Source organism: Python bivittatus, unplaced genomic scaffold (assembly GCF_059951505.1).
Source record: "Python bivittatus isolate LINGU-HERP-01145 unplaced genomic scaffold, Pbiv_v1 ctg000330_np1212, whole genome shotgun sequence".
Lineage (NCBI taxonomy): Eukaryota > Metazoa > Chordata > Lepidosauria > Squamata > Pythonidae > Python > Python bivittatus.
Window position 1 is genome coordinate 60942229 of NW_028277058.1, and position 26629 is coordinate 60968857.

At 46.1% G+C, this 26629-nt stretch overlaps 1 protein-coding gene across 1 annotated transcript in view; it reads left to right on the top strand.

The window, feature by feature from the left end:
* EXOC4 (exocyst complex component 4) overlaps positions 1-26629 on the top strand; it is a 390468-nt gene that overhangs the window by 303781 nt on the left and 60058 nt on the right. Inside the window, exon 11 of the mRNA XM_088141428.1 lies at positions 11215-11434. Coding sequence (XP_087997554.1) covers positions 11215-11434 — 220 coding nt within the window. The remainder of the gene's footprint in view (positions 1-11214; positions 11435-26629) is intronic.

Here is a 26629-nt window from a genome sequence, read left to right on the forward strand (position 1 = left end):
AAGTTTATTGGAAGCGTTTGCAAAGGCTGGTGGGCTTCCTTGCAAATAAGAAGCCATACACACTCCGGCCTAATTATATACCTTCCCAATCGCAAGTCCCTCCCCTTTTCCCCATTGGCTAAGGTACTCAGGGTGTACAGTCTTTCCAGTCGCTCTATGATTTCTTCCTGATCCCTCCCACCTCATCCATTGCAAGTCTATGGTAATTTGCTCAAGGTTTCAGCTAATTGCATTATACTGATAAAGACTGCCCCAGGTTAAATTAGTTTTTATTTACATTGTCCCACACAAGGAGACAACTTCCTCTCCATCTGCCACTATTTGATAACCATAACACTTAACACTACTTCCTTCTCTCTCACACAGCTGCACTCTTAGCATTCTCAAGCTACTATTTCTTTGTCAATAATAACATATTTTATCCATCTCTCACAAGTTCAAGGTTGTTTTTATTAATTCTTCAGTGTAAAGTATTGTAAAATTATTCTCACTCTCAATTCCTGGCACCTCTCTCCATTCTACCCTCCAAACTAATGATCATTGGAAACCTTCTGGTGTCTTCTACTCTCCATATTCACTTAGCAGACCAGTGGAGTTATGAAAAAAACAGGGATTCAGTTTGAGAACCAGCAGACAATAGCATTGGACGTGGGCCAGAGTGATCTGAATTGGAGCCCCTGATTAGCTAGATGACCATGAAGATACTTTGGGGACAGAATCCCAAATAAACTTTTTCCTCCCTTCCTTACTGTGCTGCCCATTCCCAAAAGCTCTAGTTAGCACTTAAATGGGAAACCACCAGGAAATCCCAAAGCGGAAGGCTAGTGTGAGCCATCCCAAAAGATTAGGGTTAGAGTTCCAACACTTCCATATTATTTCCCAGAATAATACATGGACCTGTGGTCACCAGCTCAGTTTAGGAGAGACATAATCTTTTAATTGGATGCGTGTGACCCCAGCTATCTGAGCACCTTGGAGAAAAGATTAGATAAAGCTGTTGTAGTTCAGTGGTGGAACAGAAGTCACTCTTAGTTAGATGTCATCTGTTACTGCTTTGTGATAGTCCTGTCAAGCTCCAGGAGCACCTGTCAGAGGAAACCAGAGACTTCCAGTGTAGATTTCTTTGCTTTTTCAGCTCTTATATGCCTACTTAGATCAGTTGGCCAAACAAAGTGGTTCATGCAGTGGCTTATTCTTCAGGCACAATGTTGGACTTGGAGCATTTGCAGCTTTCTCTGGGTGGATTGTGGGTGAAAAAATTGGCAACATAATAGATTAACCAATGCTTAGAGGGAGGATGAGACCAAGGAGTTTGGGGGCACTCAAAGGCGACTGAATCTGTGCATGCAGTGAAGTGTTTTATGTAGTGAAATATTTGTCAACAACCTATTCTTAAAAGCAATATCTGTTCTGTAATAAGTGATAATACTGCAAGCCAATTCCCAAATGTCAAGTTTTCCTCTGGAAATGCTGTGTATTTTTCCTTTAATCACTTCTCAGTGACTGTGACTTGTGCGTCCAGTAAAGTGGATGTTTTATGTTCATTGTCTTCTGCTGTGTGGGTTTGATCCTCAGCATCTTCTGATGCTTTTATAGTAATGAGATTTCTTTAAAGCTGTCATACCTGAGATACAAAATTCCAAAGACATACAAACACTTTCAATTCTTTGCTGCCATCTAGTGGACATCTGGAGTTTTGCAGCTCAGATATGATAGCCCTGATTTCTTTAGAGCAAAGGCTGGGGGAGGTGAGGGGGCTAGGGAGGCTTTAAGAGCTGATGCAAGGAGAAAGGAGCTTTTATCAGCTCAGTCACGTTGTCAAATGCAGCTTTGCCAACTTAAGATTGACCGCTGTATTTTGGTAACAGGGAAAGTCAGGTGGTTGGACACAAAGAGAACCATTAGCACTTGGTGCTTCTTAGATGAGATGCAGCCTCCCTAAAATGCTTTGATCAATGTTGGCTTCAGCTCCAGCTGTTCATCAGGCTCATGAATTGATAACCTGAAAGGCGTGACAAGCATGAGTGCATGGTTTCAATAAAAAGACAGATACAAAGTCTGGTTTGCCATGTTCATAAATCAGCATGGAAGCTGGACATGAGTTCTTTCTGGTCTGAAAGAAAAGAACCAAGTCTGAGCCTTGGGCTTCTTGACTGTCCCCCACATCCTTAGGTTTGTCCTCCAGCACATCTTCAGATATTGCCAATTTGTAATCTTTAATGTGTCAGAAGAGAAGAGTTGTTATATGAAGCACTGAAAAACAAACTTTTATGGTTACCGAATTTAAATTATTTAGGTTTTGGCTTTCTCCTCCTAGTTCACTATCCCAACCCTACTAATTTTCTGCAGCCCCACATATGCCATTCAGAAGCCTGGTGTCTCCCTTGGCCTTAAGTTGGCACCCTAGGAAAATACAGCCAAGAGAAGAGATCCATGCATGCAACCTTATAAGGGGGGAAGAAATACTAAATTTGCCTGTACTTGTGATTAAGATCAGAAGTCATTTCTTTAGCTGTTTCTCTTTTCTTTAATCTGTTTCTTTCCTTTCCTTGTACTTTCTGTTCTTTTTCTTTTAATTTTTTTCTCTCTTCTGAATTTGGTTTGTATTATTTTTTTATTATTTTTAAATTTTTCAGTAAAAATTATTTTTTAAAAAAGGAAAATACAGCCAAGGACATCCATGATGTTTCAGCCCTATACTCAATGCTTGCTTATCTTGGCTCCATGAGTTTATCTACCATATTAGTGCTATTGTTGTATATGAGATCAAACAGATTAAGATGGGTTTCTGTTGGACCATATTCAACGTACGCAATGACATGACAATAGCACATCATTTTTTGTAGTTGTGTTGTAATACCTAAATTCACAAGTCACATGGTTTGCATCGTGACTTGTTTTATCATATGTCCGCCTTTCCTTCCTGTGGATGCTCATGAGAACTGGTTGTATGAATGGGACCTTGGTTAGTTTCTTTCTCTCTCAAAGATTAACTCCAAAGAGGAAGAAGAGTCTCACAGCTTATTCAGACATTGTTTTCCATCCAGTTTTGGTTTCTGAAAGTATTTTTGCCTGACTATAGAGATACTTCTTTGGAATAGATCATATTCTGTTCTTTATTAAAAACATCCATATGAACTGGACAAGCCCAGTTTATGAGTAAGAGTTTTTAATTTTAATATGAAGATATTGCATGTTCTGCAAACTAACCATGAATCTAAGTTGTAGCCAATGGCCATGTTGGCCGAGGGTTAAAATGGCTTACATTTCAGGAAAAACAGTGATTTTTCTGTATGAATCTGTGTCTGTGTACATACTCACACAGACACAAATGAAGATGCCATTTATGTCAAAACATAAAGGAGACAAGAGTTTACTTAGAGTGCTTTTCTGTCTAGTAGGACTGCTTTAATTGTAGTCACAAATCACACTGAATGCTTTCCTAGAAAGATAAAATGAGTTAAATGTATGTGCTGCGCAACAAATGCTTGCGTTTGAATATAGTTACGAAGTGAACGTTTCAGCTTTGCCCCACTTTTTTTAGCTCCCACCCAGACCCTTTCCTTCTGTTCAGACCTTTCATGACAACATGGGTGTCAGGTTCGGTCAGCACGAGGTTTCAGGGAAGCACGGGGCTGCAGGGAAGCTCGCAACCAGACCACGCGGAATCCACCGGCGGTAGCTAGCGGGGAAAAGAGGAACCGAAAGCGCCGCTAATTAACGAGCCACCTGCGGCCAGCTAAACAGGAAAACCGCAGCGGAAGCTTTTAATTACGAACTGATAACGGCGCGAGCAAGCAAGGAACGGGGCCGCAGGGCAGCGAAACAAGATCGCAACGCAGCACAGAACCCACGGGTCTGCACGTAGCAGGGAGGGGCCAACCCAGCCGGAGGGGGACTGGCAATCAAGGACAATGGACTCTGACCGACCCTGCCATCATGAACGATCAGGGGGACATTGGGGGGCCTAATTGCCCACAGCCGCAACGCGATCACGAGGCGGGAAAAAGCGCGGGAAGGGGGAATATAACAAGTGATGCAATTGTACCAAGCCAGTCCTGGCTTTGCTTGTGACTACTACGTTACGCATGAGTAAACCTTCTTTGTGAACCACACGTGTCACGAGAGTTTCTCTGTCGAACGGGGCAAATCTCACATAAAGCCAGGACTCACCGTCAGCGCTACCCGGTACCACCGAGGAGCGTTTTCTTTCTCAATACAGGCATGACCAGCGACGAGGAATCCGTGGGTCAGCTGGAGCGCGAGGGATCCAGGCTCGCGGAAGGGCGGTCGGAGCCGCCCGGGAGCGACGGGGCAGCGGCCAGGGCCGGGCGCACTCCATCCGAGCGGTGGTCGATGGGCGTGAATCAAGGACCAGACGATTCGGGCGTTACGATGAACCGGGGTTCGGGGTTCCGGAACCGAGAGTGGAGCGAGAAATTCGCCCGACTAGAGGAGAGAGTCGAGCGACGCCTAGACGCCGTGGAGGCGATGCTCCAGACCCTACTGCAGAGAGTGGGGCCACCGGCGGTAAACGAGGAGGCGAGCGACAGGGGGCCGGTCCGACACCCCCGCCGGCACCACCCACGGCGCCCCGGTCGGAGGACCAACGGGCGGCAGACGCCCTGAGACTTCGAGGTATCACTGGGAAGTTCTCAGGGGACCCCGAACAGCTGCCGCACTTTCTGACGCACGTCAGGGGGTTCATGCAGAGGGGTGGTCACCTATTCGCTAGAGACGAGGACAGGGTATCCTACGTGGCCGAGCTGCTAGATGGCCAAGCCGCCAGCTGGGTGATCGGGCTGTACGATGCCAACGCGGCGGAACTACGGAGTTTCCCGGACTTCATGCAGGCGCTCCGGGACAGATTCGAGGACACATTGAGCGCCAAGCGGGCGGAGGACGACATCCTACAATTCAGGCAGCGGGGCAAATCGGTATCGGAATATGCCCTGGAGTTCCGGAGGTTGGCCGAGAAGCTCGCGGACTGGCCGGAGTCCCTGAAGGTGAAGTATTTTAAGAGGGGACTCAACCCAGAGATCCTGGAACGGGCACTGGGGCGGGACGACCCGGCCACAGTGAAGGATTGGATCTGGCTGGCCGGAACGGCGGAATCGGCGTGGCGGCAGATCCAACAGAGCACAAGACGACGGGACCAGACGAGGGACCGGCCGAGGAGAGGACCCCGAGGAGAGACGGAGCGGTCGACGGCAGTCCACCGGGAGGCGAGAGGCGACCAGAGCCCCGAATCTGTGTTTCCGGTGCGGAGGCAGAGGCCACCGAGCGGCGCAGTGCCCGACGGAGCGGGAAGGCGCCCCACCACGGCCCGAAGTCAAAACCCCGCGTGCGAACGGGAAAAGGACCGGTGACCGACCGCGGAAGGGGGCAGTGGCGGCGGTGACTGAGAAAGGACGCGGGGGGTGGTCGACCCCGGAGACAGCATCCTCCGGAGAGGACTCGGAGCCGGCGGGAAACGAGGCGCGCTCGCACTGAACGGCGTCCCAGTGCGAGCAGGGGAGTCGAGGCGCACGGACCCAATAGGAGACGAGGACTGCCCACCGTTCCGGGTGAGGATACACGTCCGGGGGGTGAGATCCGGAGGAGGCGCAGCTACGGGCGCTACTGGACTCGGGCTGCACCCACTGCTTGATGCACCCAGCGGTGGTCTCGGGGCTCGGGCTACAGCTGAGGCGCCTCCGGGAGCCCATTTCATTCAGCCAGTTAGATGGCACGCTGGCAGGGGGGGGACCAGCTCGGTATTACACCGAGCCGGTCCAGATGACGATCGGGAGTCACCGGGAAGAACTGAGGTTCGTGGTGGTCCCGGTGGCCGACTACGCGGTGGTACTCGGCTTGGCGTGGCTGCGGCGGCGGAACCCACGAGTCGACTGGACGGCGGAGGCAGTGCGGTTCGGGGTCGACAGACCGGCGAGCGAGAGCAGAGGGGACCGAGCCGTGGAGACGGAGGCAGCCGCAACCACCGGCGGACAAGCGGAGGGTCCGGGACACCGGGAGACGGGACGAGAGCAGATGGGGCCCGAGACCCGGGCGGCAGCAGCAGCAGCAGCGCCGGGACCCCGGAGACCCGCCACGATCCCGAGGCGAGGGAGGCAGCGGCGACTGGCGAGGCAACCGCAAAGCGAGGGGCCGGGCCCGGGGAACCCCGACGGGCGGCGGAATCCCGAGGCAGTATCGAGACCTGGCGGCAGCGTTCGGGGAGAAGGAGTCTGACCAGCTCCCACCACACCGGCCCAGTGATTGCGCCATCGAGCTAGAGCCAGGAGCGACCCTGCCTAAGCCAAAAATGTACTCCCTGTCGAGGAGGGAGATGGGAGCCCTGCGCGAGTTCATAGACAAGAACCTAGCACGGGGATTCATCCAACCCGCGAAGTCACCATTAGCGGCCCCGGTGTTATTCCGGGAGAAGAAGGACGGCTCGCTCCGTATGTGCGTAGACTACCGGGGGCTGAACGCAATCAGCACGGAGTACAAATACCCCCTCCCCCTGATGAAGGACTTGATGTCGCATCTGTCGAAGGGGAGGGTGTTCACAAAACTGGACTTGCGCGAAGCCTACTTCAGAGTTAGGATCCGCGCAAATGTTGAGTGGAAGACGGCGTTCAACACCCCGCTCGTAAGCTACCAGTTTTCCGTGATGCCGTTCGGTTTAAAAGGGGCCCCGGGGTATTTATGCAGCTAATTAATGAGGTGCTGCACGACCTACTCTACCGGGGCGTCCTGGTCTACCTGGACGACATCCTCATCTACACCGAGACCCTGGCGGAGCACGTGAGCCTGGTGCGCACGGTGCTCAGAGACTACTGAAGGCACAGCTGTACGCAAAGCTCTCAAAATGCGAGTTCCATCGAGAGCAACTAGACTACCTCGGCTACCGAATATCCAGCCGGGGAATTGAGATGGACCCGGCGAAAGTAAGGGATGTCCTGGGCTGGGAAGCGCCGCGAACCCGGAGGCAACTCCAAAGCTTCCTAGGGTTTGCGAACTTCTATCGTCAGTTCATCCCGAACTTCGCCCAAATCGCCCTTCCCCTAACCGACCTGCTAAAAACCAAGGGCACTGGGAAACCCCAAGCCCAGCATGGCACTCGCGTGGACTGCAGAATGCCAGGGGCGTTTGAGGAACTAAAACAGCGGTTCACCGCGGAGCCGATCCTGCGCCATCCCGACCCAGACCGGCGGTTTATAATCCAAGTGGATGCATCAGACGTGGCAACGGGAGCAGTCCTGCTCCAACCCAGCCCGGAGGGCCACATCCACCCGTGCGCCTACGCCTCCCGCAAATTCACCGAGACGGAGAGGAGGTGGATGGTGTGGGAGAAAGAGGCGTACGCGGTCAAGTGGGCGCTGGCCACGTGGAGGCATCTACTGGAGGGGCAACTGAACCGTTCGAGGTGTGGACGGACCATAAGAACCTCGAGGCCCTGAAGACCCCGCGTAAGCTATCCCCCAAACAGGCACGGTGGTCCCAATACTTCGGGAGGTTCAGGTTCACACTGAAACACATCCCCGGGAAGCGCAACTTCTTAGCGGATGGACTGTCTCGCATGCCCCAACACGCCAGCCTACGGGAGGAGATCGTGGACTCCGTCATCCCCGCCAGCAGGCTGGCTGCAAAGGCGGTGACCCGAAGCCAGACCAAGGGGGAGCGACGGGACGCGGCGTCTGAAGTAAGGCAAGGGTTCGCGGAGGCAGCGGAGCGGGACGGTTGGCTCAAGCAGAACCGAGAGGCGCTAACCGGCCGAGAGGGGTTGTGGTGGCACGAAGGAAAGCTGTACGTGCCCGAGGGTTGCCGACGGGAGGTCATGGAGAGAGCCCACGACAGCCGGAGCGCGGGGCATTACGGCTTCGTAAAGACGCTCCACTTAATCCGGCGGCAGTTTTGGTGGCCCACGCTCCGGAAGGACGTGGAGGCGTACTCGGGGGGTTGCCCGGTGTGCGCAACGGCGAAAGGAGCCAAAGGCAAACCTAGAGGCCTACTCCAGCCGGTAGCGGAACCCGACGGCCCTTGGCAAGAGGTCGCCATGGACTTCATAGTGGAGCTCCCGGAGAGTAAGGGAAGACCGCCATTTGGGTGGTCACGGACTTATTCTCCAAACAAGCGCACTTTGTAGCGTGCCGGCGAGTCCCCACGGCCGAGGGGCTGGCGAAACTGTTCGTGCAACATGTCTACCGACTCCACGGCGCACCTCGACGTATCGTCAGCGATCGGGGCGGCAACTTCATCGCGCGGTTCTGGCGGGAGTTCCTGAAGCGGGTGGGGACGAAACAAGCCCTATCCTCCGCGGCGCACCCGCAGACGGACGGAGCCACGGAACGCCTGAACGGGGGCTCGAACAGTACCTGCGCTGCTACGTGGGGCACCAACAGGACGATTGGGCGGAGCTACTACCATTCGCGGAGGTGGCATACAACAACGCCGTCCACAAGAGCACCGGGTTCTCTCCGTTCAAAGTAGCCACCGGGAGAGAATTCGTCCCCATGCCGGAGCTGCCTCAGCCGGAATCCCAGATCAACTCCCTGGACGCCTGGTTCGCCCAAATCGACGAGACCCGGCGAGCGGCGCACGCGGCATTGCAAAGAGCCAAAGCCGACTACAAGAAGCACGCGGACCGCAAGAGGCTCCCCGAGGAAAAGTGGAAAGTGGGGGACCAGGTGTATCTGTCAACCAAAAACCTAAAGACGCACCAGGCATCGAAAAAACTCAGCCCGAGGTTTGTGGGGCCGTTCCCCATTTCGGAGATCATCAATCCGGTGACCGTCAGGCTGACGCTCCCGAAAAGCCTCGGGAAGATCCACCCGGTGTTCCATTGCAGCCTGCTAAAGTTGCACCAGCCGGGGAACGCCTGGCACAAGGCGGAGGGAGCACCACCACCCATCATGGTCGGGGGAGCAGCATTTCGAAATCAACCGGATACTGGACGCCCGGAGGCACAAGGGGCAGACCCAGCTCCTAGTGCAATGGAAACATTTCCCCAAGTCCCACAGCGAATGGGTGAGTAAAGCCCACATAAGGGCGCCGGACCTAGTGCGGGACTTTTACAGTAAATACCCCGGGAAGCCGAAATAGGACCGAGGGGGGGAGTTGTCGTCAGGGGGGCGGCATGTCAGGTTCGGTCAGCACGAGGTTTCAGGGAAGCACGGGGCTGCAGGGAAGCTCGCAACCAGACCACGCGGAATCCACCGGCGGTAGCTAGCGGGGAAAAGAGGAACCGAAAGCGCCGCTAATTAACGAGCCACCTGCGGCCAGCTAAACAGGAAAACCGCAGCGGAAGCTTTTAATTACGAACTGATAACGGCGCGAGCAAGCAAGGAACGGGGCCGCAGGGCAGCGAAACAAGATCGCAACGCAGCACAGAACCCGCGGGTCTGCACGTAGCAGGGAGGGGCCAACCCAGCCGGAGGGGGACTGGCAATCAAGGACAATGGACTCTGACCGACCCTGCCATCATGAACGATCAGGGGGGACATTGGGGGGCCTAATTGCCCACAGCCGCAACGCGATCACGAGGCGGGAAAAAGCGCGGGAAGGGGGGAATATAACAAGTGATGCAATTGTACCAAGCCAGTCCTGGCTTTGCTTGTGACTACTACGTTACGCATGAGTAAACCTTCTTTGTGAACCACACGTGTCACGAGAGTTTCTCTGTCGAACGGGGCAAATCTCACAATGGGGACAGACAAGCCAACTGCCCTTTTCTAGCTTTCTAAGGCCTGGGAGTTCCCTCCCCCCCCCCTCCTCCTCCCCATCATTGGTGGCTACGCTCCAGAAACCCAGAAATGTACCCAGCTTTGTATTTTGATTTGCAGAAACATCCTTCACATTTTACAAGCAGCAGCACTGCGGTTGTTCTGTTAAAGTGGAATCACCATGCATTAAGGGAATTTTCCATCCTTGACTTGCCCCATAATTTGCTCTCATACATTGAAAAAAATACACCCCAAAGCCCCTTTTTACCTTGATCTGCTGGTTGTGAGATGGTTTCCTTTGGACTGGGAAGTGTAGAGTCTGATTCTCTTGTAAATTAAAGTTCTCTTCTAAATCAGAATGTTATTGATGAAGTGGTTGAAAGCAGATTACTTGCCCAGGTTGAGTTTCCTTTTGACCCCTAGGATCCTATGTGGGGCATCAGCGATCTGTCGAAGCAGACCCCCTTGGTTTTGTATTCTTGCTTCAGAGGCAAGGTGGGTTGCTCAGATGCCTTTCTAGTTCTCTAGGGCAGGGTTCCTCAGCCTTGGCAACTTTAAAACAGTTAGACTTCAACTTCCAGAATTCCCCAGCCAGCAAGGCTGGCTGGGGAATTCTGGCAGTTGAAGTCCACCCATCTTAAAGTTGCCAAGGCTGAGAAACCCTACTCTAGGGTGCTCCTTCTCCAAAGTCAACATATGCAAACAGGTAATCCCAGGATCCAGGCTAGGTTAAATGGCATTCAATATTGCAAAGACATTTTGCCCAGACCTAGGAGCTGAAGTTCAGGTGGCAGAGTTGTCCATTTCTTTTATTTTAGCATTTGCTTTTGGTGAAACAGAAGAAGGGATTTTGGTTCTTTCAGTTTCTCAGCTCAAAATGGATGCCTCCGGTTTTTCACCATTGAGGAGATAATTTTTTCCTGCATATTTTATCCTTTGCAGGTGAAAGAACAGATTGGGGAGGACAGTGAAGTGAAAAGCTATCAGATGGGAAAGGGAAAGGAGTAGGTATCTCTCCCCTCATATGTCTAGACCGTTTGCCTGCCTGGATTTGGGTGTTTTGTTTTATTTTAATGCAGACAAGGGAGACATGGAACTCATGACTCCCTTGTCTGAATTAGAGTCAAGGTTAAGGTTTCTGAGATTATTGCATGCTGGAGTCAGTGCAGTTCAAATTGGTAAAAGCATGATTGGCAGAATCCCATTTTGAAACATATGAGATGCTCTGAAACTTTGAACTGCTTGTGTGGGATTCCTAAGAGGTCAAGGTGCCTTAAATAATGGGTGTCTATTATTTGAATTGAACTGTTGCAATCTAGAAGATTTGCTAATAATGCTGGAGAAAACTCATTTCTGAAAAACAAGACAAGATCGTGCAAATACTTTACATTCCCTCTGTTGCCATACTTTATTAAAATGATGAAACTCAACTCACTGGCTTAAACCATGTTCCAGTTGAACCTGACTATCATAATGATGCGTCTTCCCCTGTTTTAATGTATTTCAGGTTTATTCAAGAAATTGAACATGCTTTGGGACTAAGTCCCACTAAGCAGTGCCCACTCCGGGAATTCCTCACCATGTACATTAAGAACATCTTTCTTAACCAAGTACTGGGAGAAATTAATAAGGAGATTGAAGGAGTCACCAAGATTACCGACCCCCTGAAGGTTCTTGCCAATGCAGATACCATGAAGATGCTGGGAGTGCAAAGGCCTCTCTTGCAGGTAATATTGGTGGTGGGAACACTTTGGAAAACAGCTTCCCATCTTTAGTCTTCAAGGTAAGAATACTGCAGAGAAAAGAGTCAAAGCATCCTCCTTTGTATCTACTCAGTATAAATCTGAAGACACAATAGGCATTGGGCCCAATTGCCAGATCAGACAATGTTTCAGTTCATGTGGTGGTAGAGATACCACTTCCTTCCCTGAGCCCCTCAACTGCAGTCTGTAAAGACCCCAGCTCAAGATCTCACTGATGAAATTCAAAAATAAGCCATTATATACTGCTAACATTTTTTTACCAAGTTAAGTAGATGTACCAAGCATCCAGTAGACTTAATACATCTATTAAGAGTACTTTCAACTCCTCCCCCAGGATTGTGAATGTCCACTTTCACTGTCTTCAGTGATATCATCATGTCATTGTCATAATCCTTTGTCACTGAAAGAATTAATAAAATCTGCAGATTAGATCTGTGGATAGTTTAGTTGAAAGGAGATTGTTGATATTGTCCAATGTCCAATGCAACTTGGAGAAGCTTGTCCATTTAAAGCAGGATTGGCCATAACCACATGCAGATCCCACCATTTCCAGACCCCAAGCACTTCACTGCAGTCCTCAGAACCCCTGGAAGAGGGGAGTAAATATTTATAGATAAAAAACCCAGTCTACATTTTAATGCCTTTCTCTTTTCAATGAGGACATCCTAGTCTCTCCCCATCCCGCTCCTTATGGGATCACTTTCTCATCTCAACCATCTGGACATCACATTCCACTTCTGAACTTTCTCAAGACCAAGCTACAGGAAGGGATTGGACTTTCCATTCCTTATGCCCTGTGACCACCATGAGCCAGTGAATGAATGTTCACACTCATTTCTTAGTAGACATTCACACCTTTTAAGGCAGGTGTGGCATAGGGGAGAGAAATCCAGGATTCTAGAACAAGATTTACCATTGGTATTAAGCAGGACTGCCCCCAATGCAAATAAAAATTGCACTGTTTAGAGCTCCTGGACTCTACACTAACTGAAGAAGCTTAGATGAATACAGTGATTAGAAATGCTTTTCTTCAGGGTAGGGCTCAACCTATGTGGAGGCTGTTCATGTGCTAGTGATGTCTAGGCTCAATCACCATAATGACTTCTAGTCATTTTTATCCATACCTCAGAGTGGCTGTTTTGCCCAATGATCCAGTTGAATTTAGTGGGTGACCTTTTGGGAAGAATGTTTCAGCTGCTGTATTCTGTTGGTTTTCATGTTGGTTTTATTATTACTTTGTTATTTATTTACTTATCTAAAATGTTCTGTGAAAGCCATCTTGAGCAAGTCATTCCTCTAAAAGGTGAACTAAAAAACATATTTAAAATAGCAAATAGCTGGGCATCACTGGTTTCTTCATTAGTCTTTTTCCTGGATTTGAGAATGCATGGCTCATACTCTAACCAAAGACACATGAATCAGCAAAACACAAAACAACTTAAAGACTAACCAAGCTTAATATGTTGTGTGAATGAAGCCATTAGATTTTCTATTGGCCTGGTCAAGAGTGTTGAGTAAATGTAACCAATAAGTGGTTCAAGAAAATGTGAACCTCCCAATGTTGTGTTCTGCTGCATAGTATTGAGAGCTGGCATTCAATCTAGCACACAACTATCTCAAGAAATCTGTAGTTAAACCAGGATCATCCAGATAACCACCCAGTATAGCCTTTTGTGCAGCCTTCCCCACGTAGCACTTTCCTGATACTCTGGACTTTTGCAAAGGCCAAGTTTGGCTGGGAGATGTCAGAATTAAGGTTCATCAGATGCACAGATCATCAGGAATGGGAAAGTTGCCTAGGCATAGCATGCTCTGGATGAATTAATATCACTTGTCATTACTGTGTCTTTGGATGTTCCCATTTTTTGAAATAGGTATAAGTGCCCTGCAGTTCTTCTCCCATCTCAGCCTGGGTTTTGATGCAGTTCTTGGCCATCCCAGGAATGGTTAAAAATATATTTCCTTCCAGGCCTCCTTGGGAACAGCTTTCCTTTTGAAATAGCCGTTCGTGATAGAATGTAAGTGGTTTTGATGGTGGAATCAAGACAGTGGACCTGCTGAAGGCCGTCCATGCAGCTGCTTCTATCATAATGACTTATAGGAGATAATGAGGCCATTGCTGCAATTGGCGTCCTTTCTTTCTGCTGGGGGAAGATTACTTGTGGCTCTTCCAAACAAACATCATTGCCAGCCGTGAAGGCATACTGTTCCCATCTTGTCAAATTCCTGTACATTAATCAGATGGATGTCAGTGACGAGTGACATTCAAATGGCCACTGATTGCTGCCAAGCGGGTTTTGTTGTTGGGCACCATAAACAAATGAGTTTTCTTTCTGGTCCATTTGCAACTATAATCAGGAACTATTAGGCTGCTGCTGTAACTGATCAAGCGTGCACCTTCTTTGCTTCTCAAGGGGGAGCATGACCTTTGAGACAAGGGAAAATGCTGATCAATAAATAATGCTTTGCAGCAATGTAGGAACTTTCTGTTTTCTCAGAAGGGAAAATATTTGGATATTTGCACATACAGAAATGAGCACCTACAGACACATCCGCTCATTCTTTCCATTATTAATAGCTGAAGTGAGACACCGACTGCTTGTTTCACCAGCACTGTTAGCCTGGATTCAATCCCAGAGCTAACAAAAGATAAAGCCGAGGCTAATTGAGAAATATTTAATGATGGGGGGGGATTACATTTTCCCATTTTAGTCTTTATCTGCATCCCTAGAGCAACTAACAACATGAGTTTAACCCCCCACACACAAACAATTAGAATCGTGAATAATGATTACTTCTAATTTACAAAAAAGTAATTTCCCACCATTCAGTTACTTTTTCTGTAGATTTGTTGGAATGTATTAAGCACAGTTCTTCAGATATTGTGATATCCAACGTTTTCAGTTATATGATACCAGAGAGATACTAATGTAGCAGTATCAGAAGAGCTTTTTTAGAAAGAGACTTCCACAACCAGGGAAACCATCAACTGAAATGGACCTTTCCCTTGTTCCAGGTGTGATTTTTTTTCACCTGGACATGAGTGATCATCTTGGATCATGGCCATAATCTCCATAATATAATTCTATACTTTCTCATCAAGAAATTGGCTGAATGTGCCTTATTCATGCATCTATCACAACAAGGAGAAACTGTGAACTCCCAGTATTGTCTGTTCTGGATCCAGATGAAGGCATTGCATAGAAAGAAGTCCTTCTAAACCCAAGAAAGCTAGAATTAAGATTTTATTAAGTTGGAAGAGGGCTTGAGGCCATAGTCCAATCCCTGATCATTGCAGGAATCCAAATTAAAGTATCCCTGACTTATGACTTATCCCTGAGTGATGACTATACTCTGGATGAATACGTTCAGTGAAGGGAGGCTACCATCTCTGTAGGTCATTGGCCTCACTGCCAAGCTGCTCTTATTAGGATGCTTTTCCTGAGATTCAGTTGAAATCTGCAACCCTGTTTCTTAAAATTCATTATTCTATTCTGCATTCTTCAGTGATAGAGAACAAGTCCTGGCTTTCTCCAGTGTGACCTCATCTCCGGTATTTGAGGTGTTCCTTCATATCTCCCCTCATCTTCTCTCCTCAAGGTTGAACATACTCAATTCTTTTTGCAGAATAGTTTCTAGTCCTTTAATCATCCTAATTGATGTTGTCTAAACCTGCTTCAGTTTTTCTAAATCCACCTTAAAATGAGGTGGTCAGAACTAGACCTAGGAGGGGTCAACTAATGCAAAAACAGCAAAATAGAATAGTTGGTTCTTGTGATTTGAAAAGTATACTTATGTTGAATATCACATCCTAGAGCAGTGGGTGTGATATTCTTACAAACACATTAATTATTTAAGAATAGAACTCACTGAAAAGTCACTGTAATATAGAAACATTCTCCTGACCTGAGTGATATACACATTGAGATACAGACACACGCACACATTCACGCATGCAATACACACACAGATATTTCATCGACATCTTCAGCACCTCTTGACATCAGATTCATACCCAGCTTTTCTGACCTGGCGTCAGATACACATTGTATGATGGATTATTTTAATTAGCCTAATGGCATGGAAAAGTTTGTTTTCATCAGGAAAATATTGTGCTCATAAATCTTCATTTTTACCTCTTCATCCAGGTTTGTATGGCTGCTTTGATCCCCTTGTTCTCATCCAAGAGCCTTTACATTGGGAAATGACAGAGAAGATTATAGCATTTTTGACTGCCTGTTCCAATGCACATGAAAGCTAGGTTGTCTGGGGCTGAAATTCTAAGAACAAAAGAGTAGCTTCAACTAGACTACCTCTGCTTGGTATCTGATACACTAAGAACTATTAGTGATCTCTGTCAAGTACCTCTGGTTTCTAGGACCTAGAGGTTTAATCTTTTATTAGCAGCCTTTGATCTTTTTGTCCTCCATTAATTACCTGATCCTATTGCCTCAATATGCAGTAGGAAATAGAAGTACCATCATATCATGTTTCTAACTCCCATCCATACAACTAGTCCAGTAAGAGAGCATGACTGATGGTATTAGAAACTGCTTGAGAAATCAGGAGCATCAGTAGATTTCTCCTGTATCTCTGGATACAAGGAGGTCCTCTTCAAGGCAAGCTGTATTTCTCCCTCCTTCAAGGTGATAAGTACTATCCTCCAGCATTTCTGAATTCACCCAGTCCCCCTCTGCTTAGTCTAAATGGTGGGATAGACTATGGTAGGATAAACTGATGCAAGTGTCTTCTCTCATCCTCAGGCCATGACAACTCAAATTAATTACAAATACTTGACCTGGTGTTGCTCTGGATGTCTCCTCCAATATTTCCATGAATGTAACTTCCAGATCAACATTGCCAATTCCTCCTAAATTTCATTGCATATAATCGTAGCTGATAATCATCAGCCTGCCTCATTGTCCACAGATATTCTGAAAACCAGCACCCATAGTTTTGAAGAAGAAATTGGGAATGATTATATAACTGATCCTCTCCCAGCCATACAATGAGGATCTGTTATGACTTGTCAAAACTCATAAGGATATAGTGACAATTGTTCATTGAAACATCCTTTCAGTTCTGGATTAATGTTCTCCAGTCACAAAACCCAGGTTCAGTATGTAATTTGCCAATTACCAGGCTAACAATGAAGTGACACAGACCTGTGATTATCATGTAGCTGGATAGTCTCTCACAAGGTGGCCACAGCAGAAGTAGTGCAATCCCCTAGCCCCAATGTCCTGCATGTCTTCAGTACAACATCTAAGATCGTGTATGTATGATCTTTTCTGCCTCCTTTGCCCAGAACTAGATACATACCTTCCAAAAAGAATAAGTTAAGGTCAAGTAAGTCTTGAGAGGGAAGGGGAGAGCAAGAAGAAGAAGAAAAGACAGCATTAACTTCAAACCTGTCTATCTGTGTCTGTTTGTCTGTCCATCCATCCATCTGTATACACAAAATAAGACGGCAGCTATAAAATGCAGTCTCCCATAAATATGCCTCAATTAGTTGACTAAAAACTAAGTCCTGTGAAGAAAGGTGGGCGTATTTCACTTTGAGATGGCTGATAGCTCTTTTCAAACACCTAAAGGATGTCACAGATCTTGTTCACTCTTATTCCAGAGTATAGGGCACTGATTGATGAATTGACCAGAAGTTAGTTTCCAAGTTGATTAATTAATAAAGGTATATACTGCTTCAATCAAACAGATTCAGGCAGTGATAGAAAATATTGGGAAAAAACAGAGCTGAATTCCCCCTCACCATAGATATTTAAGTGGAGGCTGGACAGCCATTTGTCAGGGATGATTTTAGTTAGATTCCTGCTCTGAACAGTGGTTGATCTTGATGATCTAACTTGCCCATTCCAACCTGGGGTTCTCTTAAATAACACACCTATAAATCTTAGATGATACAATCAGAATTCTACAAGGAACAAGAGACTGCTTGAAGTGTCTCCCACGTAATTTAGATATTTGTTTAAAACATTTTTATCCCACACTTCTACTAAAAACCACACTACTAAACTGTAGCACAGAAAGTATGTAGAAGGACTTCTGCTAAACTCAGCAAGATGTAAAATACCTGATTCTGGTTTAGTTTTTGATTTCCAAGTTCCTCCCTGCTTTTAACACATTTAATTATACCTGGATTTTTTTAAAAAAAGAATGTGAAATGTGACAGCCAGCTCCTGTAGAGACAAAAGCAAGATAAATTACTTCTCAAAATAAAAGGTGAAGAAGTTGTCTTCTGAAGAGACTTAACTTTCCCATCACACTACAACAAGGGAGCAGTCAGCGTAGGAAAGATTAAAGGGTAGTGAGTGTTGAAGGAAAAGATTTTGCCACATACAAAAAATTAAAACTTAGGCTGAAGTTTGCAAAAACTGTGACCCAAATATTCATTTTTAACACAATGAGTGGATATTATCTCCTAATAAGTTTGAAAGAACCATTACATCCACTGCCTCTTATTTATTATGGTGGGAAATAACCTTGTTTGGGAGCAGCATCATAGAAATGACCTGTTCAGTGAAGTTTGAGCTCATGCAGTCACACATGAAGGCTAAATGGATTTCAGGAGTAGATTAATCATCCATAGCTGCAGTTGATTAATTAGCTTAGGCTGCAATCCAGCTAAAATATGCAGTTATGTAATTGCATTTTTGTCCCTATCCCCCCCCCCCCGGCAAGACATTAATAATGGGAAGGAAGGTAAAATACATTAACTTGCATAACATTTCAATATGATTGTGTTATGTGAACACACAACACAGAGCAGCTGCATGGGCCCAATATACTAAGCTTTGTTAGTTTTAGCTTTAGGTTGTTGCTGTTGTTTTTTTTAATGGCTTAGTGTGTTGTGCAAACCCAGCTTCTTGGTTTAATTGATGGTTCAGTATAGTCTGGAAATCTAGAGAAGAGCTTAATTCAATAACCAGGTTAAGTGTCTGTGGTCTGAATACAGTCTCTGTATGCCAGTTTTAAAATGTTAAGTAGAATTTAAATAAAAATAGGATACCAGCCATAACAGAGGGAAAGCATATGCTTAGATGATGTTCTGTTAATCAAGTTGCCAAGAACTCTGTTATTTGAGATGGTGCTTTATTTTTAAACATTTTATTTTTCAAGTGCAGTTCAAGGTAGCTTCCAATTGTCTCCAAAATATCCGAAACTCAAAATATTATTAGGTTAAGTCTAGAAGTTCCTCATCATAATATTTTGATTTTTTTTCTGAATGAAATCCTAGCAACTGAAATGGATTCAGGGACTTTGAGTTCTTGCTCAAATTTAAACCTGGGTAGCCTTCTAAGAGCTCTCCTTCAATTTATGAGATAAAAGATACTTTAGACATGTAGGGAAGATAGGGTGGGGAACCTTTTTAAATGTTCAGCACGTTGACTATGAAGGCCCTCCTTTGTCCACCAAGCTTAAGAAGGGTAGCAGTGACTGAGGAAGAGAGGCTGTGCAGATTGATAAAGTTAGACTTGTAGTCTAAACTAGCAGCAAGCAGAATTCCTTCGATGCGAAGATGGATAAGTTCTGATTGGGGTGCGTCATAATAACCCTGTAGTGCCCCACAATGTCTAGTGTGTCTTGTGCCCTGGGCTTCTTTGAATGTTCTTTCTTCCTTTCTGTGTCCAGATCTTGTTCTGGACTGAGGCCACCTGATGTCTCCATGGCTCCAATACTGATCTTCTCTGCAAGACTCTAGACTAAAATTCTACCCTTTAAGACTCTTCTTCTCAAGAACTTTCTGGATTCTAAGCAGATAGAGATCTGGTCAAGTGCAGTGCTGCCCAGGGTGCATTGCAGGGAAAAGTTGGTGAACAATTGGCAGGCTTCTCAGTAGCAAAAAGGACAAGAAAGGGCATCCCAGCTCTACTAATTTACTTATGGCTTAAGAGCTGAATAATGTGAGAATTCTTCAGACGGGTCCTACCCTTCTTGTACTTGGGGCAGAACACGGAATTTATTTTGCTTCCAAAAGGGAGGTTTCTGGTGATCAGCATCAGACTTGATCCTCATTTATGGCAAGAGACTTAGACAGAAAAGGGCTCTTAGTTTAAGAAAGATTTCCCATCAGCATTTCCAGCATGGCTTACTTTCATCCTTCCATATTCACAAGGACTTATTTTGGTGGTTTCTGAGAAATGAAATAAAAGATTTCCAAATACCACAGTTTGTACTCCAAATATTGTCCTGTGCAATAATGTTGAAAAGGCCACGAAGCATTTTTAGCTGTAGAACAACTGGTATATTTTACAAAAAAAGAAAAGAAAAACTACTCCAGCCCACTTGACTAGTTATTATTTAGCTAGCTTACCCCATTGCCAGCTGTCCAAGCATGGGTGACATTTGGGGAAGAGGGTGATGGTGAAATAATATCTGGCTAATACAATCTGACCTTAATAACTGATTGAGACAGAAGTCCAGAAAAGGTCAGCCAGATGGACTGAGCTGCAGCCACAGGTCGCCTGAAGTAGATAGAGAAGAGCCTTTAAATATATAATTTGGAAACTTGGTCTTTTTCATACAAGAGGTCTTAAATAAGATTCCTTTTCATTTGAAGGCTTTGGGTCATTGTAGCTACTGTCAATTCTGAACCAGCTACAGATGCCACAGATGAGAACCTTCTAGGTGCATCTTGCGATGCCAATCACATATCTGCCATTACCTTGCACGTTCCTCAGAAGCAGTTGGCAGGCTTTGACAATGGGATAGAGGTGTGTAGAAGATGCTCAGTGTCTTCCATGACTTTCTTGCTCCCCTACCAGAAAGTTACGAAGTTGGTTCTCATGGATAACAGCAAAGGTTACCTGAAGACATCTTACCCCAGGGGACAGCTTTCCCCAGGGGACCTGGTTCCCTTCAACCTCGAGAATGTCCAGCCATCATGTTGACAACATGATGAGAATTGCAGTCCAACTCACCTGGAAGACACAGGTTTGGGACAGGTTGCTATGGTAACTCATTCCCTTGTATTTGGCTTACATAAATGCAGGAGTTTGTTTCTAAGTAGGATGAAAGAACATGATCTATCTTATGAAAAAAACAAAAAAGTCTCCTCTGAATTGAGCTCAGTTCCCAAGGATTATATGTCTCTTTAGTTTTCTTGGCAACACTGCAGAAGTGGTTTGCAATTGCCTTCTTCCAGGATTACTTTTTTCTTACTTCCTAGTCTAGCTTACAGTCCTTCCAGTATTAATCAGGCGCCACCCTGGTTAGTTTTTTCAAAATCAGCCAAGGTTGGCTAGCAGCTTGTCAGTTGGCCTAGTTGAACTTGCTGAGTGTGCTTCCACCTTTCACACAGATATGTGTTGAGTGCAGAAGATTGAAGAATGATGAGGCCACTGATTTTGATCACCATCAAACTTCCCAATTGTGTCTTCTTTTATGAGGCTTGGTTGCTGCTGGATTGTTCCCCTTTATTGCCAAGAAATGCCTCAGAAAGATGAGTAGCATCTGAAGATGGATTACCTCCATTCCAAGTTAATTTCTGTTTCCCAGCAGGACCCCATTTGAACCCCGCTGGGCCTGGAAATGCTGCTGATTGGGTAATGGATGAGCGCTTTGTCAATGGCTCTGCCCATGCTCGCCTGGTGCCAGCCTAGGCTTCCCTGGTGCCCTTCATTTCCCGCTTTGCAGCCTGCATTGCAAAAGCTAAATGGATTTTTTCACAGGACAGTAACTTGACTGTCATTAGCATGGGAAAAATAATGAACAAGAGCAAGGCAGAATTTAAATGCTTACTCTGAGAAATCCAGTTCTGCCTGGAAGTGATGTAGAAGAAGATCAGCCATCTGCTCTGGTGGCAGACATGAACGAGGAAGGGCAAAGGCCCAGCTGTTTGGGGGCCTCAGTAGGATGCCATCGTTATTCCATATAGGCCTTTGGCCCTGTCCAGGACAAAACTGGAAAGTTGCAGTAACTCTAAAGGACCCTCCAGATTTTTGCTTCTGAAAGGGGTTTATGGCTTTTTTGTCTGAAAGTCTGTCTTGTTTTTTCTAGCAGTGATAGTAATGTTTTAAGTGCATTCAGTGGGCAAGGGGATACTCTAAGACCCTTGGAGACAGCATCCACTCTCTGAATCAGGAAATCTTCCAACATTCTCAACTCAGATGGCTAATGGCTGTCTGGATTCTAATGCCAAGCCCAAATCCTGTCCTCGCCATATGGTGAGTTTAGCCTCATAAGCCCCCTCTCCCCATCCAGCTTAGCAGATGCTCCCAGAACACAACTCAAAAGTTCACTTTTGCTTTAACACATTAAGACAGAGGTAGAGGAGGTGGTTCCCTGGGAGAGCAAGGTGTCCCAAACATCTTTCTTTGTGCCCATGGAGTCTGTGCCCCAACTGACCTTTTCAGAGATCATCATCATCATCATCATTATCTCAAAAACATCACCCTGAACATTGTTATTTATTTGCAGCAATGCCTTTGGGTCCCACAAAGCTCACACTGGGACAAGAGTGTACATCCTGGGACTAACTTACCTTTGAGTTTAGGGATCTTTAGTGTCTGGCTGTGCAAATGTCCATGTCCTCTTAAATTCTCAGTGTGCTCCCAGACCAAACTGAACACCAACCACCATCTTAGAGTAAGCTTGTTTCCCTTGCTTCCTCATGTTGTATGACAGAGACAATAGCAGGACACTGAGCTCCTGTTGGAGGCAGCTGCTCTGATGAAAGAAGCCAGGCCAGGAAACTGATCCCGCAGTGGGGATCTTCTCACTGAGGTTAAGAAAAGAAGCACCGAGGCCAACCAAAGTCTCTTCTGATGAGGTTCAGTTTCTAAGTGTTGTGCTTCTCTTTCTCACTGGAATTGAATAATGGTAGTAAATAATCCAGTAGCCATCACATCACCTTGTAACTTTGAGTCCTAAACTTTGACCCTAGAATTTTGTTGACAGGTGAATGTTAGGGGAAAAGGACAGCTTCTTCCTCATGTTATGCAAATTTGCACAGATTGGAATGCTGTTTTGTCTGTCTTAGAAAGTCAGAAAACTCCATTTTTTTCACCATGATTCACCTCCCCAGACTGTGACTTATCTCAGAATGGACCATGAAGGCTAAGGGATCTCGAGTATATAATCTGGTTGTTGTTGTTCAGTCGTTAAGTCGTGTCCGACTCTTCGTGACCCCATGAACCATATTGCGCCAGGCCTTCCTGTCCTTCACTGCCTCCCTGAGTTTGCTCAGTTTCATGCTCATTGCTTCAGTGATGCTATCTAACCACCTCATCCTCTGCCATCCTCTTCTCCTTTTGCCTTCATCTTTCCCAGCATCAGGGTCTTTTCCAAAGACTCCTCTCTTCGCATTAGGTGACCAAAGTATCTGAGCTTGAGCTTCATTATCAGTCCTTCCAATGAGCAATCAGGGTTGATTTCCTTTAAGATTGACTGGTTTGACCTCCTAGCAGTCCAGGGGACTCTTAAGAGTCTTCTCCAGCACCACAGTTCAAAGGCATCAATTCTTCGGCACTCAGCCTTCTTTATGGTCCAGCTCTCACAGCCATACATTACTACTGGAAAAACCATAGCTTTGACTATGCGGATCTTTGTCGGCAAGGTGACATCTCTGCTTTTTAATATGCTATCTAGGTTTGCCATAGCTTTCCTCCCAAGGAGCAAGCGTCTTTTAATTTCATGGCTGCAGTCTCCGTCTGTGGTGATCCTGGAACCCAAATAAATGAAGTCTGTTACTGCTTCCATTTCTACCCCTTCTATTTGCCAGGAATTGATGGGTCCAGATGCCATGATCTTAGTTTTTTTAATGTTGAGTTTCAAGCCAGCTTTTGCACTCTCCTCCTTCACCCTCATCAAGAGGCCCTTTAGTTCTTCTTCACTTTCTGCCATTAGGGTGGTATCGTCTGCATATCTGAGGTTATTGATGATTTTCCCTGCAATCTTAATTCCGGCTTGTGATTCTTCCAACCTGGCATTTCTCATGATGAACTCTGCATATAGGTTAAATAAGCAGGGTGACAGTATACAGCCTTGTCGTACTCCTTTCCCTATTTTGAACCAATCGGTTGTTCCGTGACTGGTTCTAACTGTTGCTTCTTGGCCCGCATACAGATTTCTCAGGAGACAGGTAAGATGGTCTGGTACCCCCATCTCTTTAAGAATTTGCCACAGTTTGTTGTGATCCACACAATCGAAGGCTTTTGCATAGTCAATGAAGCAGAAGTAGATGTTTTTCTGGAACTCTCGTGCTTTCTCTGTGATCCAGCGAATGTTGGCAATTTGATCTCTAGTTCCTCTGCCTCTTCGAAACCCAGCTTGTATATCCGGTAGTTCTCGGTTCACGTACTGCTGAAGCCTAGCTTGTAGGATTTTGAGCATAACCTTGCTAGCATGTGAAATGAGTGCAATTGTGCGATAGTTTGAGCATTCTTTGGCATTGCCCTTCTTTGGAATTGGAACGTAAACTGACCTTTTCCAATCCCGTGGCCACTGTTGCGTTTTCCAAACTTGCTGGCATATTGAGTGCAGCACTTTAACAGCATCATCTTTTAGTATTTTAAATAACTCAGCTGGAATACTGTCATCTCCACTAGCTTTGTTGTTAGCAATGCTTCCTAAGGCCCACTTGACTTCACTCCCTAGGATGTCTGGCTCAAGGTCAGTGACCACACCAGCGTGGACATCAGGGACATTAAGATCTTTCTTGTATAGTTCTTCTGTGTATTCTTGCCACCTCTTCTTAATCTCTTCTGCTTCTGTTAGGTCCCTGCCTTTTTTGTCCTTTATCATGCCCATCTTTGCACTAAACGTTCCTTTGATATCTCCAATTTTCTTGAAGAGATCTCTAGTCTTCCCCATTCTATTGTTTTCCTCAATTTCTTTGCACTGTTCATTTAAGAAGGCCTTCTTATCTCTCCTTGCTATTCTCTGGAAATCTGCATTCAGTTGCTTATATCTTTCCCTTTCACCCTTGCTTTTCACATTCCTTCTTTCCACAGCTATTTGTAATCCCTCATCAGACAGCCATTTTGGTTTCTTGCATTTCTTTTTCCTTGGGATGGTTTTAGTTGCTGCCTCCTGTACAATATTACGGACCTCCATCCATAGTTCTTCAGGCACTCTGTCTACCAAATCTAATCCTCTAAATCTATTCATCACCTTCACTGTGTACTCACAAGGAATATGATCTAAGTCATACCTGAGTGGTCTAGTGGTTTTCCCTACATTCTTCAATTTAAGCCTAAATTTTGCAGTAAGAAGCTCATGATCTGAGCCACAGTCAGCTCCTGGTCTTGTTTTTGATATAATCTGGTATTTGTGTACAAATGTGGTATAATACTTTTAAGCAGAAAGGGCTCAATTATGTTGAATGTCGATATATGTGTGTATAAATAAATAAAAAGAACCTTGTTGGATCAGACTTCTTATTCAGGATCCTGCTTTTCAGAGGGGAGAGCCATCCAGGTGGTCCTAGACATCTAATAGCAGGGCTTGTATCTGCTTTTATTGCTATTTTGTGTTTTATAACAACAGTTATCAGGATTCCTTTTCATGGCCTCTGGTCAGAACAATCAAGGGAATGTGCTTGTGTCAAGACACAAAGGCAGGGGCCTTGCTCCATGCTTGCCCTGCCCCATACCTTTGTCCCTCAAAGCTGTCCTCCTTCTGAAGGTAGAAGCTCCGTTCAGCTCTCCAGGCTAATAGAGGCAGCTCGAACTCTCTTCCACCTTTGACGGGGGCTGTTTTCCAACTCCTGACATCTTTCTCTCTGTACTTGGGGCCCCATTTCTCTCCTCCCTGCCCTGAAGTCATAGGAGGAGATGGCACGGATTTGTAGGGGATCTTGTCAGCCTAATTGATTACTGTGTGGTTCACCCTGTTGACGGCAAGTGACATGGCGTGGAGTGGAACAAATCTGTATGTATCACGCCTTCCTGCTGGGTCAAGCCAGGGCTCCCTCTTCTGACAGTGATTTATATATATTCTGCTCCCCTCACTAGCAAACAGTTTCCATCATGGGTCACTGGAGACCCCTGCTGGGAAGACCCCATCCGTACCACAGCAAGGGAGGGAGTGGATCAAGCTTTCCACGGGCTCATGCTCTGAACTTAATGGTGCTTGAGTGTCTGCTGGAGGTGGTGGAGGAAAAATAATTAATTCCACCCCCACCCCCAGCAAACCAGGGAAACCATCCCCTTGCATTTCTATGAAATGACTGTCCTGCACAGCTTCAGTGTCTGGCAGACTTTAAATCATTTCTGTAGTCAGAGCTTCTCTCTGTTCTGTGGACCATCCAGTTCTCCGCCTTGCTTGGGCAAATAGTTCTCAGGAGATCAGGGTATCATAGAAAATAATGGTTATAGGAAGATCAGAGTCGTTGGATATATCTAATCCAACTCCCTATCCAGGCTAGGAACTGTTCCAAAGGATCTCCTCTGCTTGGTATTTTGCCCATTATAATGTTTTCTTTCCCTGCATGCAACCCTCTTGTTTTTGAAAGCATCCCACTGCAATTAGAGTTTTAAGCCAACTTGATGGCTGGTAAATCCCAGCATTTCCACCTGACTATTGTCAGCAGGCAGTTCTTCCACGTTCCACCCACCTCTGATGCCTGCTGTCTCCATCTTGTCTGTGTGCCATAGAAGGCTGTGGAAAATGCCCTTCCCCCAAAACTTGTGTAGACAGTGGAATAATTGAAAGGACATTCATTGATAATCCCACTCTATGCTGCACTGGTCAGACCACACCTGGAATACTATGTCCAGTTCTGGTCACCCCAATACAAAAAGGATGCGGAGGAACTGGTGAGAGTGCAGCGAAGAGCAACAAAGATGGTGAGGGGCTCGGAGGCTATGAAGAGCTATTGAAGGAACTTGGTACGTTTAGCTTAAAGAAGAGAAGATTTATTCAATTTGTATGGCCACCCATCTCAACAAGTGACTCTGGGCGGCGAACAAAATTGATCACCTTTTGATTTCTGGTGGGTTGAATGAATGGCCTGTGTAGCTCTAAATATCACCCTGAATTCACCATCCTGTCTTTAGTTGCTGGACTGAGAGTTGAGCAAGTCACGCAATCACAGGGTTGGACTTCTAGTCTAACTTCTTCCCAGCAAAGAGCACCATTCAGCTCCCACAGAAAAGTTCAATCTCCTGTTGAGGAAGGTCTTGCTTTTTAATTAATTTAAGA